At 37.8% G+C, this 20,951-nt stretch overlaps 2 protein-coding genes across 2 annotated transcripts; both read right to left on the reverse strand.

The window, feature by feature from the left end:
* Positions 1–7,989: 7,989 nt before the first annotated feature.
* Positions 7,990–12,454, reverse strand: adra2b (adrenoceptor alpha 2B). The gene has a single exon (XM_067413340.1). It carries the CDS (start codon positions 11,348–11,350, stop codon positions 9,824–9,826), a length of 1,527 nt encoding a protein of 508 aa, XP_067269441.1. The 5' UTR covers positions 11,351–12,454; the 3' UTR covers positions 7,990–9,823.
* A 4,179-nt stretch (positions 12,455–16,633) lies between these two features.
* On the reverse strand, positions 16,634–19,867 carry dusp2 (dual specificity phosphatase 2). The gene is made up of 4 exons (XM_067413342.1): positions 19,171–19,867; positions 18,275–18,405; positions 17,948–18,167; positions 16,634–17,858 (listed from the first exon to the last, which is right to left on the reverse strand). The coding sequence occupies exons 1-4, from the start codon at positions 19,562–19,564 to the stop codon at positions 17,605–17,607; spliced, it is 999 nt and encodes a 332-aa protein (XP_067269443.1). The 5' UTR covers positions 19,565–19,867; the 3' UTR covers positions 16,634–17,604.
* Positions 19,868–20,951: the final 1,084 nt, after the last annotated feature.

Below are 20,951 nucleotides of genomic sequence, written 5' to 3' on the forward strand. Positions count from 1 at the left end.
TGTCCTAAAAGAGCTATTCTCAGTGGATTATGATACAGTTGTTAGACATGATGATATGTGGTACGTGATGAGGCTGTGACTGAACACACTTTGTATTTCCTGTTTGATTGTCTATGCCAAAAAACAAACCTCCCTCCTCCCATCCATTCCCAGCCATGGTCCTGCTAATCCGTTTTCAAATGTAATAGTTTGATCACACGAACATAGAATTTCCATGGATGAGAATTTGGGTCAGGGGTAAGACTAGAGGAGAAAGGACATAAACTGCACTGCTGTCATATCAGAATGAAGATGTTTTTAGCAAAATGGTCAAACTGTGAAATGCTAAATGGATTATCTCTTGTTTACAGAATCACACAGTCTTTTTAAAAAATACACCCCTATGGGTTTTATGATTTATGTGTGTGGGGGTGCATTTTTAATTTTGTTTTTTGAATGACATGATTTAAGATTAGTATAGTGGAAAGTAGGTTACAGTTAATAAGGGACTTCCTAAGAGGAAGTTTAACTTGTTGAACTTGTTGAACTTATCATATGAAGAGCATAAATGGATCATTTTGACGATGTTGCTGCTTAACATAAAATGTTTTCCTTCATTAAAGTCAACAAATACTATCACATTGTTTACAGTCCCTCATGTGATGTATTTTATCCCTCGTTGGACAAAATCATGTCCAGCCCTCAGCCATGACTTGTAAGGGTAGGTGGGGCAGTGCCCTACCAAAATATTCATCCAAAACATAGACCTCTGAATCAATGGTAATTTGGAAATGAATTCAGAATCCTGCAACAAATATTTTTCACATTTTATAGACTAGTTTAAGTCGTAAGGTAAGCAGGATATATAATACTATAATACCTATTTAATACCTATGGCTTCGGCAGGTGTGTATCTCCTCCCTGTCTCTACAGCACCCCACAATTTTACAATGTAAATCTGTGGTCAAAAATGGAACTGCAGCACACTCTAAGCCATTGGGGCTGTTTTAGAATGCCGTTACCTTACATAAACCTCACCAAGACCATATCAATCTGCTTCAGCTATATATTAGACTTCATCGGGTCAGCAACTAGTTGGCATGTCTGTTCTTCCTATGTGCAGTAGCGTATCAAATGAATGAAACTATAAATGGAAATAAATCCTTTATTTGAAATGTGCTTGTGTGAATAGTCTTTCACTGGTGTGTTTGTTTTATGTTTGTTATGAGAATGGACTTTCTTGTCCCAACTGGAATTCCTCTTTGTAATCAAACTTGTAATATTTTAAAACAACATTTAGAGGACATAAATTCTAAGATAGCGTTCTACGCATGTCATGTGAATTTACAGCCTGTCAATGTACATTAGAGCACCACCCTGCCAAAAGTTTTCTGTGTGTGTTTAGCGCTTACAAAAGCTTACAAAATGTTTGTCATAAACTGGTGCTAAGACCCAGCATCTGCCCTAAATTCATGGTCAGGAGCCGCTACTACCACTTTTCCACCGTCGGACCAAACTGTTCCCCTTTGCTTAACCGTTCCATTCCGATCTGATCTGGGCTAGCTGGCATATGGTTTCATTTTCCAATGGGGTGCTGATAACAGAGCTCTTTGGAAAGTAATATAAATGTGTCAGTCATTGCCTTAAAAATATTGTTCAGCCCAAAATGAAAATTCTGTAATTAATTATTCACCCTCATGTTGTTACAAACTAGTAAGACTTTCGCTCATCGCTCAACATCGGATCTTTTGATGATCTGAGAGACTTTCTGTACTCTCCAGCTACGCAACCAGTTTGATTCTCTAAAAAACTAAATCGTAAAACTAAAAAATGAATATGAATTTAGTGGTTTAGTCCAAATTGTCTAAATATTTTAGATATTATATAGATCAATTTAATGTAGGCTTTTATTTACATATAAACATTGATCAGCGAACATTACAGAAGCTCAGCCAAGTCTGCTTGACAGGTGAGAACAAACATAATTGGTTGTTGTGAAAGCTCAAATGTGCTGCTTAACATGAAAATGAACCTCATTGGTTCTTGCTGAAGCTCAAAAGTGCTGCGTAACACGAGAATGAACCTCGTTGATGAAAGTTTTATTCAATAAGTCCATTATATCTTACATAACATACAGTAACACATTGTAATATATTGTAAATATGTTCAACAATCTGCAACAAATATTTTTCAGAATTTCTAGACTATTTTGCTGTGAAGTTGTAAGATTTACCCTGTAAAGTTAGCAAGATATTTAAAAATGTTACATATGGCTTCTGTAGCATGTATGAAGGGTGCTGTGTCCTCATCAGCGCTACAGCGCCCCTCGATTTCCCAATGTAAATCTGTGGTGAAAAATGGAACTGCAGTGATCTTTAATTGAGAGCATGTGAAAAAAATGTGTAATTACATTACTTTTCTATCTAAAAAGTATTGCATTACTTATTTCTAACTACTTGCTATATCCATTATGAACCTCAACCAGTTGAATAACAGAAACATGAAACCGCTCTTTTAAATTAAGTTGTATTAACAAAATTCGAGAGGAATCGCCTACGTTCAAATGATCTATCCAAATCATCATGTCCTTCTAAACCAGCTGGCAGCAATCAGCAATCAATAGGTCATTCTTACCAGCTGTCAGCAGCCAGAAATCAACATGTCCACCAATCAGCACAAGTGAAGGACTATATAAATACCCAGTCAACTCATCGATGTTCATAGACAGTTTTTTAAGCATCCCTCCACCACCCCGTCTTCCTCACACTCACTTGGTTACTTTCCTAACCATAAATACGGGGGGAGTACTCTGTGTTTGGGCCAAATACCGGACCTGGAGCCCTCTTCTCGGACAGCACGCCAAATATGCATACTACTACGCATACTACGCATATTATTTGCTATCTGATTATTTGTAAGTGTGAAGTCTTGAATTTCAAATAACTTTTGAGAATAAAATTGCATATATTATTCTTGAGCTGACTATAAGGTTACTTGTAATACATCCGTTTTAACATTAGATGTAAAATGTTGATGTTCAATCCACTGTTGTTTTAGAGTTTTAACGTTAATCGAGTATACGAATCTGCTATAAAGATATGTCTGAAATAGTAAAGTATGCTGTTTTAAATTCAGATATTGCCTTTATTAGTGAGTTAATGAATCATTTGCTCAACTGATACTGATTTATTAAAGAAACCAAAAGCCAGTGTGCATTGTTTATAGATGCATGTGGAACTATTTTAGTTGGCGGAGCAAAAATAGACAAAGTAGGCTGAATGACAATATTGTGTATGAATTGTCCTGCTGACTTAACACAACATTTTTGCTTGTGTGATATTGTGACAGATGCAACAGTGCCTGTCTTTTTTTCTTTTTTTAAAGTGGCATTGGCTCTGGAAGCATTCATTTTTCCCATAGGGATAAATTTATGAAAACCCACCAGCCAAACTAAACCAACCTAAATGTGAATTAGTACTTTGTTAGCTAACTGTGAGATTCACATATGTATTTCTGAAATACATTACTTGGACACAGCCATCTAACAGATCACTCTAAATTGTAATGATCACAAGCAGTTTCTGTAATTTGAAACAATGTATTGTGAAAATCATTTACAAATAAATGTAGATTAAACACAAAATTTTAAACTTTTATTTGAAGCAAATTGAAGCCGTTGGTTATATATGTTTTTTAAATCAGAAATTAAAGTTTAAGAGAACAGAACGTGCATATTTTTATTTTGTACTTATACATTTTAACTGCTCTTTACTTTGAGTAAGTTAATTCATACATTTAAATTTAAATGATCAATTTAAATATGTTTAGTACTGGAAGCTTGGATAACTTAAACTAGCTAATTCAATGAATGCTACCTTGTTTGCTGGCTGATTGGTAACAGAATGCTTTGATAGCATTAGTACAGTATAGCACTTGCTGGATGAGTACAGCAATATAAAACATTTAACATATATCTGTTCTTAAACTAAGCTCATGCTCTACTCATGACCATAAAGGTGACCCCATCCAATAATAAAAAAAAAAAACTCAACTTTTATAAACTAACATATCAAAACATTTAACATTCTCCATGTTTATATTAACCCAGGGTATTCTCACAAAAATGCGTATGAATAGTACGAGTGTGCAATGTCGTGGAATGTATATGCCAAAACTCATTTTGGCGTGTCTATGGCACGCTGTTTTTCGCGTGCATATGAGACACATTTTATGGCGTATTATACATACGAACCCCCCACCCCACCACCCTAAACCTACCCAAGCACGTGTCATATATACGCCCCACTACCCTAAACCTACCCAAGCGCGTGTCATATATACGCCATAAAGTGCGTATCATATGCACGCGAAAAACAGCGTATCATATGCACGCCAAAATGAGTTTTGGCGTATACATTCCACGACATTGCACACTATTTATTAATACACGACATTAATACTATTTATACGCATTTATGTGTGATCGGGTTGATTAACCCCTTGCTCTCTCTCTCTCTCTCACTCTCACTCTCACTCTCACTCTCACTCTCACTCTCTCACACACACACACAAACCTTATATAACATCAATTATTTTAGCATTTACTCTCCCTTTTGAGTGTCCTGGCAAAGCTTGCTGTGAAATCAAAATCCCAGCCCGATATAAGCTAAATTTAAGCTTGTCTAAATTATAAGAAACACGTTCAAAACACTCAAAAAAAAAAAAGTTCTAGATACTCATAAAAGTTAATTTGCTTGAACTAATTAGTTTAATTTGAGTTGGCACTACTCAAACCATTTAATTGTTTTGAGCGTTAGGGTTTAAAAGACACTGTAACTTACAGGTTTAAAATGGGAATGAAATAAAAATGATAAATATAAAAGCAAAATGTTAATTTCAGATTATATATATATATATATATATATATATATATATATATATATATATATATATATATATATATATATATTAAAAACAATAGTTTTTTTTCATTTATTGAAAAATTTGCATATTAGAGGGATCAAAACAAGCACATCTAGTCAACCTCTATATACAGTGCTGGTTTAAGTATATATATGCAGAAATATGGAAGGATTTAAACCAGCACTGTATATAGGTTGACTGGATTTGCTTGTTTTAAACCTTGATTTGTCAAGATTTCTTTGAAGAATCATGCGTGATATGCATTGTTTTCACTGTTAAGTAAGCTTACAAATGGTCTATCTTTTTTGTCTTGTCTTCTCTATTGTTAAATACATTCAAGCAAAACAAATTCTTGAGCAAGAATAAATGTAGTTTGGGACTTTGAGACAACGAGAATCAATTGGATTGTTGGATGGATGTGGTTTGCTATTGCTGTGATGTAGTAACAGGTTGTCCCGCTCTCATGCCAGAAAACACAACAAAGAAGAACACCATCATCATCATCATCATCATCATCATCATCATCATCATCATCATCATCATCATCATTGTCATAACAAGAGGGAGAGAAAGTTATTGAAAGTTTGATAAAAGATTATGATGGTATATATATATATATATATATATATATATATATATATATATATATATATATATATATGGGCGAATAATTTATAACAAAAACTGAATAAAAAGGTTTTTGATTTCATGGAGATTTCAAATGTCCGTCTTGTTCAAACTTTGCGGAAGCTTTGTGCTTTTAGTAAGATAAAAAAAAACTAAAATCAACACTTTGTGTCCATTATTTTGTTCTTTGGCAAGAGAGAAAATCATAAGATCATAATCTGCGGAAGGCGATAAGCGAGATAATGTGTATTACCAGAAAATAAGTCCTGATTATACATTTCTGGATGTACATTATCCCGGATGTACATTATACGTTATCTTACAAACTGTGTAAACATTTCATGATGAAGATTGAGGTTTGATATATATATATATATATATATATATATATATATATATATATCCCATCCAACCTTGGGCAGCCATTTTTGCTGTGGCGCCCAAAGAGCAATTGGGGGTAAGGTGCCATACAAGGCACTTTAGCCATTTCTTTCCACTAGCCTTTGGGTTTCCAGTCTGACTCTCTACCCATTAGGCCAAGAGTGCCCCAGCAGGCATAAATACAGCTCATTTATTTTATTTTGCAAATTGGGTGTTTTGGATTTGGGCTTTGGATGCAAAGACGTGTTTGCTTGTCCTCTTACAGCTATCCCACACTGCCAGGCTCTTACTCAACCGCTAATTAAATTTTGCTGTTTAAAAAGTAGGTCTCAAATTTTCCCAAACTTTTCAGTTCCTGCTTTAACTAGACTTTGTGTCTGTGTGTTTCTGAATTTTGCCAGCAACATTTATTTTGATTAATTGAAATATGTTCTTAGTAGACAGCCCGATGCTTTGGGAAAGATGCCATTTTTTCTGGGACAACATTTCCATATTTGCAGATGGATGAGTTCAATTTCTTCAAGTAAAAGCAATGCAATCAAGAGTTTGAGGCTCTGCTAGAGCATGACCTTACAGGTAGGTTCTAAGGGAAAAGGGTAGGCTTGTAATCCATACAAAATTATTTACACATTTCATGTGGAGACCACATCAATTATTAAATACAGCATCTTCCTGCAATTACCAGAAATTAATTTCCGTCTCTGTTTGATTTCAGAGTCTGCCATTTATCTTGTAAAATACACATTAATACATATTAAAACTTTGTAGGCCTATTTTCCATTCCATTTTTAAAGTGTTGTCTTGATAAAAAAAAAAATGAAGAAGAAAAAAAGGCAATTACCTTCAAAGAAGCTGAACTTGCATTTGAAGTATTAAACTCAGTCCAGTATTAATCCTCAATCCCATTGTATTGTGTTCAGAAAATTCACCATTCCTAATGCAATCATGCCTGCGAATATTATTTTTTTAAAGGATTGGAAGGGTGTCAAATTGACCTTTAAGGATTAAAGTACTCCAACATGAACATTTCCTGATGATTTACTCACCCCGATCTCATCTAAGAAGTTCATGTATTTATTTCTTCAGTCGAAAAGAAATTAAGTTTTTGAGGAAAACATACCAGGATTTTTCTGCATATAATAGACTTCAATGGCAACCAAAATGTTGAAGGTCAAAATCAATGCAGTTTCAAAGGGCTTCAGAAGCTTTGCACAATCCCAGACAAGAAATAGTCTTATCTAGCGAAAGCATCATCATTTAAAAAAAAAATAATGTATATACTTTTTAACCTAAATTACTCATCTTGGGCTGCTCTGTATTATTCTTTGCATGTTCGCTATAGGTGGTACTTTCACATACATCTAGTGTGACTTTTCCGACTCGATTGCGCAATCAGTAGCACGTCGCCGAGCAGCGCAAGATCAGCAATTTAGGTTAAAAAAGTATATAAATGTTAATTATTTCTTGAAAATGACATTTGGCTTCGCTAGATAAGACCCTATTCCTCAGCTGGGATCGTGCAGAGCCTCTGAAGCCCTTCAACATTTTGTTTGTCATTGGAGTCCATTATGTGTAGAAAAATGGAATGTTTTCCTCAAAAAGGTAATTTCTTAAAGAAAGACATGGATGAGATGGGGGTGAGTAAATTATCAGAAATTTTCATTATGAAGTGAATCCCTTAATTTAATTTGAAAGTGAATCCCTTATTCCTTTAAGGGAGACTGGTAAGGGAGTTTACCCAACTGTATCAGCATCCATTTTGAACACAAATCTCCTCTTTATAAAATATCTATAGTTGCTTGTACATTTGCATTATACAGTAATCTGTATAAAAATCGCACAAATAACTAAGGAAAGTTAAGTTAGTGCTGTCTATTCCACATGTTTGACTCATAGAAACAAGGATCTGCAGACAATTTTGCTTTGGAGAAGGAATTTTGAAATGCCTGGTTCTCGTAAAGCCTTTTCCGTTAGAAAAACTAATTTTCTAATTTTGCAATGTACCAATGACGTCTGTCGAGATAAAATCTGCTAATCTGTATAAAGCGCCGTCATTTTTCTCTTACAACAATGAGTCAGTTGGCACACACAGCTCAGCGGTTTTATTTTTTAAGAGCAGTGGAAAACCAACATCATTACACCGAAGAAAGGAGTTAAGGAAGCAAAAGGAATACAGTTACCAGGATCCTGTCAGTCACAAAGCTTTTAAATTTGCAGCCTCAATGCAATGTTCTGACACAAACAAACAAAAAAAAGTCATACCAAAAAAAGAAAAGTACAGTAGAGGGTTTTTCAGTTGTGTCGTAGCTAAAACTGAACTCTTAATGTCTGTTTTTCCCATTGGGGGGAAAAAAAGCAAAGCATTGGAAAGGGGGAAACAATAGGAAATAGGATAAATAAATACAAAATCATTCACATAATAATTTACAGCTCTTAGATTTGCCTCATTTCATAAATGTCTCAAAATGATTTGTTCAAAATAATGATTCTTTTGAAATAAACTCTGGTTTAAGAAGATACTAACTGAGTTTAGCAGCAAAACATGTAAAAGCATTGGCACGAGAAGTAGCTGAATCATAGCACTGGCAGATATGGCAAACCAGCCACATTTATCAAGCACATACATATATAGTTGAACTGGTGCCATTGGAATCAGGGGAGGAATGTGAACTCACACACCATCGCTTATGCAAAGAAACCTCCGTACAACAACATCCGCACACCCTCTCACACACAGCATACATTTCCAAACACACACGGCAATCAGCAAACAATATTTGCTCTGCACACACACACAAACGCACACACACACACACAATGGGGATCATTAGCAAAAAAGACAATGACCAAAGAAATAGAAAGCATCTCTGCTATCAGCCCTTAGTCCCAAAGTATCACCCTGCTGACTGTTCAGACATTTAGGGTGCAGTAGATCAGTGTTCACCAACAAAGGATCATTTGTTCTTTTATACAAAGAAAAGTGCCGAACCAAGTCAGAAAGAGCACCTCCAGTGAAATCAGGAGGTGTTTGTGTCATCTGACAAAGTCATTAAAGTCTAGTCATTTTTTTTTTTTTTGATGATGATGATGATGATGCAAAGAGTCTTATCATATTTAAAAAAAGACCATTTGTCTTGATACATATCAAAAGTTCACGTAATAAACATTTTGCTATCTTAAAGCCTATTGGCAGCCAGTCCGAGATAAAGACAGCTTTCTCCCATCCATGCCAGGTGTTCTGTATTCACAGAGCTTTTCTGCATCAAAGCATGACTGGAAACCTCCCCGACGGCCCTGCTCTAGAGGGGGATCTGTAACTAGAAGGCTTAATGTTCAATCTGAGAAACCTGCGTCAGCTCATTTCATACACATTGCCCCAGGCAAGGATTTCCACCAGAGAATTTTGTGTCTTTCCACTTTGTTCCGCGGGAGCAATGGTATGTAGGCATCAGGTAGACCAGTCAGCATGGAAAAGCTGTACGTATAGATTCTGAATGGTGTACCTTTGAGATCCTTAGAGAAATCCGCTTTTGCGTTACCCCCAAGGGCTCGTGTTCTTAGAAAAGCAAGATGACAGAAGAAAAAAAACAATAACCTTTGTATTGAGGTCCATGTGCTGTGGCTTGTCCTCGCAGGTGTGCGATAGTCTAAATAAATTGTTTTTGTTTTCAGCCTTGATTTTTCGGATTTATTTTTGGATTAGCCCCATTTATGGCACAAATTTAGGAATCCGAAGACTGGGGCGGTAACCTGGATGTAATAGTCATTTGAGTCGCATGGTGTCCTTCGTTCACCGGGCAGCACAAAAAACCCTTCATTTAAATCGCAACAGCACCGTTATTGTGCTTCTTTTAGTCCGTGTTCTGAATAGCTGTATATTTGCTGTCTGAGGAGGCAATCCACCTCAGGAGCTTCAGAAGAATGTGCCTTTGGTGTTATTGCAGAGAATCTTTTTGAAGGCTCTGCGGAAGTCTTTGTTGAAGATGGTGTAGATGACCGGGTTGAGGCAGCTGTTGCAGTAGCCGATCCAGAAGAAGAATGTAAAGAGCGGATCTGGCAGGGCGCATGTCTCTGGGCACACGGCCTGCAGGCTGTACGAGAAGAAGAAGGGGAACCAGCAGATGACAAAGACGCCGATTACCACCGCCAGCACGAAGGTGAAGCGTTTCTCTCGGTTCACCATTGCCTTGCGCCGTGCCGAGTTGGGCGTTCCTTCCTGCTTCGTCCTCCGGGACACCAGCTTGGCGCCTTTAGCGGTGGCGACCATGTCTCTGTATTTCTGAATAGTGGCGGGGGAATGGATGCCGCTAGGCGTCACGCTCGGAGTGCAAGGGACCTCTAACCCTCTCCCACCTTGTTCTGTGTCCGAGTCAGAGCTCATGCTCTCGCCGTTATTGTTGTCAGGCTTTTTCTTGATCTTCTTTGCCTTTTTTCCCAGTTTAGGCTTTTTAGGAGCCATTTCAGATGAATTTGAAGGAGATGGGGAGGGACACAGTGAGGTTGGTGTAAGGGCTATGGAAGGGGCTTGCAAAAGGTTGTTGGCAATCGGGGTGCCCTCTGCCTGCTGGGCGGACTCCACTTGGGACACAGCCAGAGTTGGAGGCCTAGGGTTTTTGTGTAGGGTAGCGGGCGTTTCATCTCCTCTTCCGTTTTGTAGACCCTCCTCGTGGACCTTGTGCTGAGGGCTTGCGGCATTTACTGGGACCTCTTTGCGGGGTTCCCCTGGTGGACACCGTGTGCGCTGCTTGGCAATCTGGTAGATCCTCATGTAGACTAAGATCATAATCAGACAAGGAGCAAAAAAGGAACCGATAGTAGAGTACAGGATGTACCAGCGCTCATCGTTGAGCCGACACTGTGGCAGGTCATCTGAACCAGCACCACCTTTATTCTTGTTCATGGAGAGTAACGGTGGAAAGGAGATGACTGCTGAGATCAGCCACACCACCAAAATTGCACATTTAATGCGTTTGTGCGTCCGCTTTGCACCGTATGTGACAGCACGTGAGATAGACATGTAGCGGTCTAGACTGATGGCACACAGGTGTACTATAGACGAAGTGCAGAACAACACATCCAACGCCAGGTAAATCTCACACCATACGGAGCGGAAATACCAGTAGCCCATCAGTTCATTGGCCAGTGAAAATGGAATGATTAGGGTGGCTACCAAGATGTCTGCAGCCGCAAGGGAGACCAAGAAGAGATTCTGGGGTCCTCGAAGTGAACGGCTGGTTAAAACAGCGATGATGACCAAAATATTGCCCACAATTGTGATGACAATCATCAACGTGATGGCTGTTGCAAAGACTGCTGTGGCTTCTGGAGAGTACGGGGCGAGCTTTATCATACTCTGGTTACAAGTGGGTGAAGACGTGCCTCCGGTGCCGTTGATGTTGTGGCCAGGCAGACCCGCTCCTGCAGAGCACGCGCTATCCATGACTGCCAGTGCCCTGCCACTGAGTGTGCACGTGCACTAATCTTCTCTATCTAATCCAAATGTGGGTAGAATAATTTGAAAAATTTCGTTCAGCTGTTTTTTTTTGTTTGTTTTTGTTTTGTTTTTTTTCTCACTGTAAGAACTTAGAAGATATTTTTTTAAATATTAAATTAAATAAACTCTTAACGTATAAACCCCCTTACGTATAAACGAATGAATACATCTCTAACTGCAGTAAATATGTGGCAGCCATTGTTATGTCACATCTCTCCGAGTGTTGGTACTTTATTACTTTCCGTCCCGTTAAAAAATGCAATAAACGTCATCTGAGTTTCGGAACATTTAAACATGCGCATTAATATAAAGTACAACCATCAAATAATTTAAATACCAGATTAAATCGAACGAATTAGCTTATAATTTAGTTTTGATTAACTAAAATTTACAAAAGAAAATGTGAGGGGGAAAAAAACAGAAAACAAAGAAGCAATGCAAAAATACGAGTGGCAAAGACCGAAAAATGGCTAAAATTGTGCTTCTGTGAATTATTTGGAAAGCAGTTATTCAATTATAACACTTTAAATAATCACGTTAAGAATAAAAAATGGTATAAATTCATAACAAGTTCTTACAAAACAAATATGTTGGAATGCTTAAATGTAGGTTACCCAGATGCACAACCCTCCACGGAGCGCGAGGCTTTAAATATAAATCTCCAGAGAGCAAGCTGCAGCGCGCGGCGATGTGCCAGTTTCCCCTCACAGTTTTCACAAGTTTGCAAAGCGAATTTAAGCGCAACAACTACCCTGATAAATGATGGAGTCTGATGTAGTTGTGTCGTTGTTACATTCCTGAGTGTAGAAAGTCGGCATAATAAAGAATCAGAGGCACGCCAGATACTTCGCCTAGTATGTCCAAGCACTAAAAAGAAGTATGTCTGAGAACAGTTTGTCGTCCGTCTCCCTCCGTGTTTCTCCCGTTTTAGTCACAGTATCTCATTCAGCAAGTTAAATGCCTCCTGCGTGCCTCGCGTATTACCTCAGTGACAGTTTTAGGTATCGGTGCGGCTCGCGCGAGCCGCTCTGGCTTCATATCTACGCAGCGGTTCTCCTCAGTACCCCAGTATAAGTGATGTCAGGACGGGCGTCATGAGACAACTCTTCCCTCCCACTTAAAAGCCTGACCTATCATAAAACTCTATTGCCAAGCATAAAACAAATACAGGCGTGTAGTAGGAGCAATTAAAATGATACATTTTGGAGAGGTCAACAATTCAAACAGCGTGTAGGTTATGCAAAATGGATAAAGGTAATGGTTTTGATTAATGATATTTACATTATGGAGAGTACATGATTAATGTTGCTATATATTCGTTTACATTAACTCGACCACCGCAAACAGGATTGTAAAGCATCATATAGACTATATGGGAAATTAAAGGTTGTTTTGCAGTTTGTGGTGCGTAAACTGCAGAAATAAATTTGGTCGTTGTGTTCCTGGCTGCATACAACAAAAAAACAGCAAATTAAAAAGTAAGTGGAGCGTAAAAGCAACAGAGGCATGTTTGGGACGTTTAAAAGTTTAAGCACAGACTGCGCTCTCGTGCGTAAAAGGACTCGTGACAATCGAGCGCTTCCTCCGCACCGTATTCGCGCTTCATTTCATAAAGATCAAGTGGTTTAATGCTCTCTTCAGATGATAAAGTGCAATATATACCCAATCGCAATTTAGAAGCCCTTCAAGCGTATCCATTAGGATCGGTGAATTTCTGTTTCCTGGATCACCTGTGTTACCGTCGTGATTTTAGTAAAGGAGACAGGACGTTATGTCAAAAGGGTCCAATGAGTTGCAGTATTTTCAGTGCGAAAAAAAATAGATAGATAGATAGATAGATAGATAGATAGATAGATAGATAGATAGATAGATAGATAGATAGATAGATAGATGGATGGATGGATGGATGGATGGATGGATGGATGGATGGATGGATGGATGGATGGATGGATGGATGGATGGATAGATAGATAGATAGATAGATAGATAGATAGATAGATAGATAGATAGATAGATAGATAGATAGATAGATAGATAGATAGATAGATAGATAGATAGATAGATAGATAGATAGATAGATAGATAGGGCCTACTTTGTTCTTTTACAAACCTGTGGTAAGCGCTGCCCCCTTATGGACAACAAAATTATTGCCACAGATCAGACATTCTGAATTCTGATTTTTAAACCCATTCTAGGGAGAATCAGCATATAAATCACAACAATGGTGACATGCTTAATGCTGTAATGCAGGAAGAGCCATGAGTTTTATACTGTGGTGGTTTAGTAAGGTTGGAGATAAACTCTGCAGAACAACGGCTCTCTAGGACCGAACTTGCCTACCCCTGACCTAGGATGACTTGAGGGTGAGTAAATCATTTTTGGGTGAACTAACCCAAGTCTTATGTCAAAAAAGCTTTTACAATTTAAACTATAATCCATTTTTATTTAATTGCAAATAACATGCAACATGTTTAAGAAAACATTTCACTTAAGTATATTCTTTATAACTGTATTATTCTGTAAGTACTCTTTTTATACCATTTTGAGAACACGTCTGCGGATCCTATCGGTGGAAAACAGACGGCCTTGTAGTGTACATTTTAATTTGATTAGCTAGATGTATAAAAACAACATTTATTTAGAATTTTTTCTTTTTAACCTTTGTTTAAAAGAGAGAATGAGGGAGATTACGGATGTGTCATGCTTCTACTGTTAATTCTGCTGTTTCTGATGGCAATGAAAGCAAAAGCATGCGGAGAGAGTTATTTGAAACAACCTCGATTCCCAACAACAAAAGCAAACCCACTGTGACTTTACATCATGTTCCTGCTGTTATGAGCAAGCTGATTGCAAGAGAGTTCACAAACAGAATTAACCCCCGGACAACATGCAGATTTTCCAATTCACTTCGCTGACAAAGCGCGCTGGAGCTGACAAGACTGCCAATATCCCCATAGCCACTCGTAAGCATTATTTAAATGATTTGTTTAGGTGCTGCTGTCAGAATAATGGCATCAATTGAAAAGTGCGGATATGATTTAGTCACAGTGTCATAGCTCTAACAGACAAAATATTTACTGGGTAAATTGTAACTGTAATTATAAGCCCCCCAAACGACAATGAAGGAATTTTATAACAGTTAAGGCTGAATCTAATTAAAATGTCGATTTAAAACTGCCACAGCAAGCAAATAAGTTCAAATGTTTGGCAGATAGCGTTGCACCAGAGATGTTTTGAGTTTTAAGGGAGAGTTAATGCATGACCCGACCAGTGTTTTCATCACAGGATCTGTCTCACATGGGCAACCACAATCTGTTTTTATTTTTCACCTTAAGTGTTTAGAAAGCTGGCAGAAATCTAAACAAATCAGTGTTTTCCATGCCCGCACGCTCACAATGAAAGAGCTGTAGATACTGATGGCTGTAGGCAGCAATGACCTTCTGTAGCACAATCACCCCACAAGCTCTTTACTTTTTTTATCTTTGATTTGCTGATGAATCACACACAACTCTCTAAAGTCCCCTCTATTTCTTGCTGTGCTTCTTCTTTGGTATTTGCCCACCTTCAACACATTTGCAAATCGAAGACAGGAAAACACCCTGAATTGTTGACCAATCCATCTAAGGTCTCACACAGATATCCAATTGATATATGCATGCCTTTGGATTATGGGTTGAAGCCAGAGCCACCCAGGGAAATCCCACACAGACACGGGGAGAACATGCAAACTCCACATGGAAAGGCCCCCTGCATGGGAGCATAATAATAATAAAAGCCCCTTTTCTGTAGTACTTTTTTTTTTTTTTTTTTTTTTAACAAACCTAGGACACATTTATCAATACTTTGGTCATTTTATCAAAACTCTTCACACAGTCCTCCTAACCAATTTTCATCTTGGCACAGCAGTTCATTTCCCATTCAAAATGCATGAAAACTACCAGAACATGTCATGCATGTCTCAGATCAACTCATTATTCCGTTATACTAACCAGGGTTTTCAGCCAACAGACTTTGTCCCTCATAAAACACAGACCTAAATAAAACTTTCACATTGGGTTACATTATGTTTTTTCTTTGGTAAAATTTCTTTACAAAACAAGAATGATACTCTTTACTGCTACGCATACTGTAATGCACTGCAAGTAGCCTATATGTTACAGTCCGTGTTTACATTTCAGTACAAAAAGATTCCCCTTTTGATTGTTGATAATGGAACTGAAAGACTAACGCTTGTGTAGGTGTTCAGTTTCATCTTACAGTGATTCATCATAAATGAAAATTCTGTCATCATTTATTCGCCCTCGTGTTGTTAAAAAACGGTACGAGTTTCTTTCCTCAGTTGAACTCAAACGAAGATTTTGAAGAATGTTGACAGTTGACGGTATCAAAGTCTCGTTGCCAACATTCTTCAGCATATCTTCTTATGTCTTCAACTGAAGAAAGAAACGCATACAGGTTTGGAACACCTTAAGGGTGAGGAAATTATGACAAAATATTCATTTTGGAGGTGAACGTACTTTCAACGGCTTTTGCTTCGAACAATCAGCAGATGGCGCTGTTGTAAAAGATTTCCGCTGTTTGTATCGTGGCCAAACCAACAAACCAAAAAGTGGTCATTTCCCACATTAATATTTTTTTTTATATTACCACAGCAGTGAGCAAGGACAGATCTTGAATGTAGGCATATGCCAAGGACTATTGTGTGACAATGTAAAATAAACTAAGACATTTGCAATGTCATATTTGAAGTCAGTACGATTTGTTTTTAAGAAACTGAAACTTAACAAGCCTTTAACAAGCCCTGCGTCTCAATGAGCTCCCTAGTTCACTAGTCAGGGCACTGATCAGGACATAAGTCAATGGGCTGACTCCCTGATCAGTGCCCTGACAACTGAACTAGGGAGCTGATTGAGACGCAAAGACAGTTTAAATTGATTAAGATCCGTGATTTTTATTTCAAATAACTGCTTCTCCTTTGAGCTTATATTCATCTAAGGGTCCTAAAATGTACTACGGTTTCCACAAAAATATTTGTATAATTTCAAAATTGATAAGTAACATATCTTGATCAGCAAACTGAGGGATTTCCATATTTAATAATTTCTGATAATTTGGACATAACTTCTAAAAGGAAGCTTGGGAGGCTCTTGAGGCCAGAATCTGTCGGTGAAATCATAAAAAAAATTATGATTTATTTGATTATAAAGAAAACTACATTCAGTACTGCATTAAACAAATGAATCCATCAGTTTATTTACATATTGAAATGAGTGAACCACATAGCTTACAAAAGATCTTATCAAAACAATTTTAATTTAAAGTGCATTGCTTGAGTGAAAATAGATAAATAAATATTCACAAAAACAAAGGAAATAAAATAACACTTTATAAAAAAATAAAATACATCAGCAAACGGCTTTAGTGCCTTCATCTATCGCGACACAACCGAACTTAGTTTTAAAATGACCTAGGATCACAGTATGTCAGGTCTTTGCCCTTTAAAAAGCTTGCTTGAGACTGACAATTAGACTAACTTCAAGGAAAAACTTGACATTTACCACACAGAAGACAAACCACACATCACAGCCATATATGGTCACAGCATCAGTCACTGCAGTCAAATGGAACATTGACTGATGCAACATGAGGATCTGCAGACATACGTCCTACACATATACTATTGTTGAAGGCTAAATGAAAACGAAATGCTTTAGTAGACTACACTGCTCTTAGCAAAAGAGCTTTGGCAGGACAGAAGTTGTTAGTCTTCATCAATATCTCAGATAAGTTATCTTGGGCTGATATTATAAGATCACAGTAGTTGTCAAGTACACAATGTCACAATGACATGTGACTATACATTTTCCGTGAGGGCAGTTGGGTGTAGCGATGTGTCAGCGACGCCATTGTTGTTCGGAAACGGCAACTATTTATAGTTTGTATTGCCATAAACAATAAAGAACAGGTAGTCAGTTGATGGCGTCGACAACTTTACCCAAACAAGTTGAGTTATGCTCATTTAAAGGGTGAGATGCCACATTTGGTCTCCTTGTTAAGAGTCTCACATGTCCGTTTGTACACCCATAGCACTGAACAAAACGTCCTTTAAGCACCTTTGTAGATTTGTCACAGTCTTTGAGGTTAAAGCGGCAACCAGTTTGAAAGTTTGTGGGGCCGGTTCAAGAATTCTTGACTGACACTAAAACGCAGTGCCGCTGTTTTCTCTGTCTAGTACAGAATAGGGACACAAAACATCCGTTTCGAACTGCAGAAGCTGGCCCATGAAAGCTAGATTGGGTGAGATGACTTGTCGGCGACGTTTCACGAAGTCAAAGGCCTCGTCCAGACGCACACGTCGAGCGTGTATGAGGTACGCCAGGCAGATGGTGGCTGACCGGGAGATTCCCGCTTGACAGTGGACCAGCACTCGTCCGCCACTCTCTTTTATCGAATCTGCAGGTGTAATGATGGCCAGCGTTAGTTTAGCTCATCGTTATTTTAATTTAAGGATTCTGATATCACTTTTTACCATTAGGGCTTACCGATAAAGTGGATGGCCTCTGGAAAGAGCACGCGTATGTCTGCGGCCAGGCTGTCCTCCACCTTCAGAGTTTTGTACTGAAGTTCCTCCTCAAACAGGTTCGGACAGGATGAGGATACGTTGAGCACGGCCGTGATCCCACATCGCTCCAGAGTCTCCCGTCTGGACGAGTGATGCGCGCTGCCCAGAAAGAGGAAGGGGAGGATTTCAACTGGACCACCCTGGTAATCAAAAACGGATCAAAATCAATGAGTGCACTCAAAAGGTATTGTGGGAAGAAAAAGTCACTGAATAATTCATTATGATTTCGAGATTTCTAATAGCCAACCTGGTCATAGAGAGGAGTCTTTCTTCCGGACACAACGTGCTCTGGCTCACTGAGGGCAGGATAATTTGAGCACATGACAGGAGTGGTAAAGCAGAGCTCTGGATAAAGTGCAAAGAACCCGTCAAATCCACCTAGAAAGGGTCAAAGAAAACATTTTGTTATCATTTTTTGTACATTTCAATAATAATTATGCACTTTAAGTACAATCAACTTGGATGTTTATGTCATTTCAACTTAAATTACATTACATTACTTGTATAATTTGATGAGTCAAAGCAATGAAAAAAAGTTGTCATAACTTAAAAATTAATTATTTTATGTTTACAATGTGGAGCAAGCAAACATCTTCCCAATTTTTAATAGGCAAAAATTTACATTAACAAATTCCATTTTTGATTAGAAATAACTGATTAAAATGTAAAACACTTTAAAATAAGGTACATTTATATTGTTTAATATTATATTTACTTTTTTTTACTACTTTTTTTTTACAATTTTTTTTACAGTAGCCTACATTTATATACATGAGCTAAATACAATTTATTGATTTAAGTTCATCTTTCCAGGTCATATTAAATCATACATCATTCCAGTTCATTCAAATGTTAGCATATTTGAACGTTTTAGATCACCTGGCAAACAATACATTGTAAATACATTTATAGAAATATAAAATATAGCAACATAAAATATAGCAACATTTATACCTAAAATAAACTTTTCCCAAAACGAATGACAGCATGTCAGGTTAAGTCATATTAAATCATATTGTCAGTTAATATTGCAGCCAAACCATTTTTGTGTATAAAATAAATACATAAATTATAGCAATTTAGCTTAATTTAAGTATTCCCAAAAAAAAACAATGACAACATTTCTAGTTTTGTGAACTTTACCTTGTAAGAAGCATATGTGCGTCGAAGCAGACTGGACCTCTAACTGAAGGGCACTGATGAGGAGACTGGCCAGACTCTCGCTCTTCAAATCCCTGACTGACCGACTGTTTTCATCCAGGACCACCACCGGAGAGAAGTCCCCGTTCCGCAGCTGGGCCAGGAGCGACTTGTCGGCCACCAGCCATTCCAGAGACACCACGGAGCTCTTGGACCTCCGTCTCAGCATGGAATTCCAGTTGACGTTGCGGGACTCTAGGATGTGCGCTCGGGAGAAGCCGAGAAAAGGTCGACAGTCCAACACGATGCATCCCCCGGACGCAAAGAGCTCGGAGGGAGTCCGCAAAATGTGAACTAACTCACTGCCTGAGATCTCAAGAGGGTCGCCGATACCCATGACCTCTCTAGACAAACAACAGTCGTGAATAAACGGATATTCTTCACAGCATTAACAAGCGCGTTCAATATATGGGAACGTATGCTATGTTGCTCTCTGGAAATAAAGTACTATAAACAATAACAAAAATAGATGACAAAACAATATTCTGTCCGTAGAGGCCTGATGTGTTTTCACAGTAGGCTATTATTGCATCGAATAATTTAGTCTTTAACAAAAAAATGTCATGTAATATTCGTCTGTATTTCGTCAAAGCTTAGTTTTAAAGTCCTTTATTTGTCAGCAGATGTGATTCTATCGTACAGGCGGGGTTGGAAACAGTATTTGTATCGAGTCTCCTCCGCCACAGCCACGCCTTCGTTTTCCACATAAGGAACAGACGTCACGTACGGAAGCACCATATATGGCCGTTGACTTAGACCGACATTCCAAATATGGGTCTTGACGCGCTCTCATCTCTTTTCCCACCGGCACGTGGTCGTTGGGGTTACCCGTGTTTTTTATTTAGTGACGTGAGTTTAAACAGTACCTTAGAGCCGTGCAACCGCAACACACACACGCTGGTACACGGCCTATTATTACACCTATGTGGTTGTCTTGAGGGCTTTGGACTATGTCATAAATCACAAGTTAGGTTGTTAAATCAGGAACATCGAACCACGCGCCGAAGGCAATGGTGTTATTTTTTTATGGTTGACCGTACCATGTAATTTTGTGTGGGTGAAACACACTGTGCTACAACTTTCCACACAGGTGTATAGTTTCAGTGGGTGATGCAAGCTGTCAGGAGAGAAGAATGGGCACAAAAGATGCCAAGAATAGCAACACACACTCACATAACATAATTTACACAATCTAAATATCATAAATATAAATAAGTTTAAAATCATTTAAGAATGTAATGAATACAGAAATAAAATAAACTAAAAAGGTCAATAAATAAAAGGTCATAATAAAATAATATATTATTTAATTGTTTTGTTTGAAATAACAATGCATTCCAAATTAGATTGCATTATAGGCCTACAGTGATAGTCAGAGGTAAACAGGTAATCAGATATATTTTCACGTTTGACAGAGATTAAAATAAACAGGAGTGTATCTTACATGAAGTTTTATCCTGTTTTATCCTAATTTTAGCTTATTTTATTCAGTTATATCTTGTGTCTAGTGTCTCCGAGACCCCAAACAAGTATTGTGATATTTAAAACATTTTTTCAAATAGAATTAAATGATTTTTTATGAGATAGAAATTTGGATTATAATCAAATATTTATAGTAGGAAATCTGATACATTAATGTCAATTATAATGTTTGAAAATGACTCTGGGGTATCTGAAACTCCAAAAAAAGAAAAAGAAGGAAAAAAAAACATGAAGATTAAACA

Source organism: Pseudorasbora parva, chromosome 13, assembly GCF_024679245.1.
Source record: "Pseudorasbora parva isolate DD20220531a chromosome 13, ASM2467924v1, whole genome shotgun sequence".
NCBI lineage: Eukaryota > Metazoa > Chordata > Actinopteri > Cypriniformes > Gobionidae > Pseudorasbora > Pseudorasbora parva.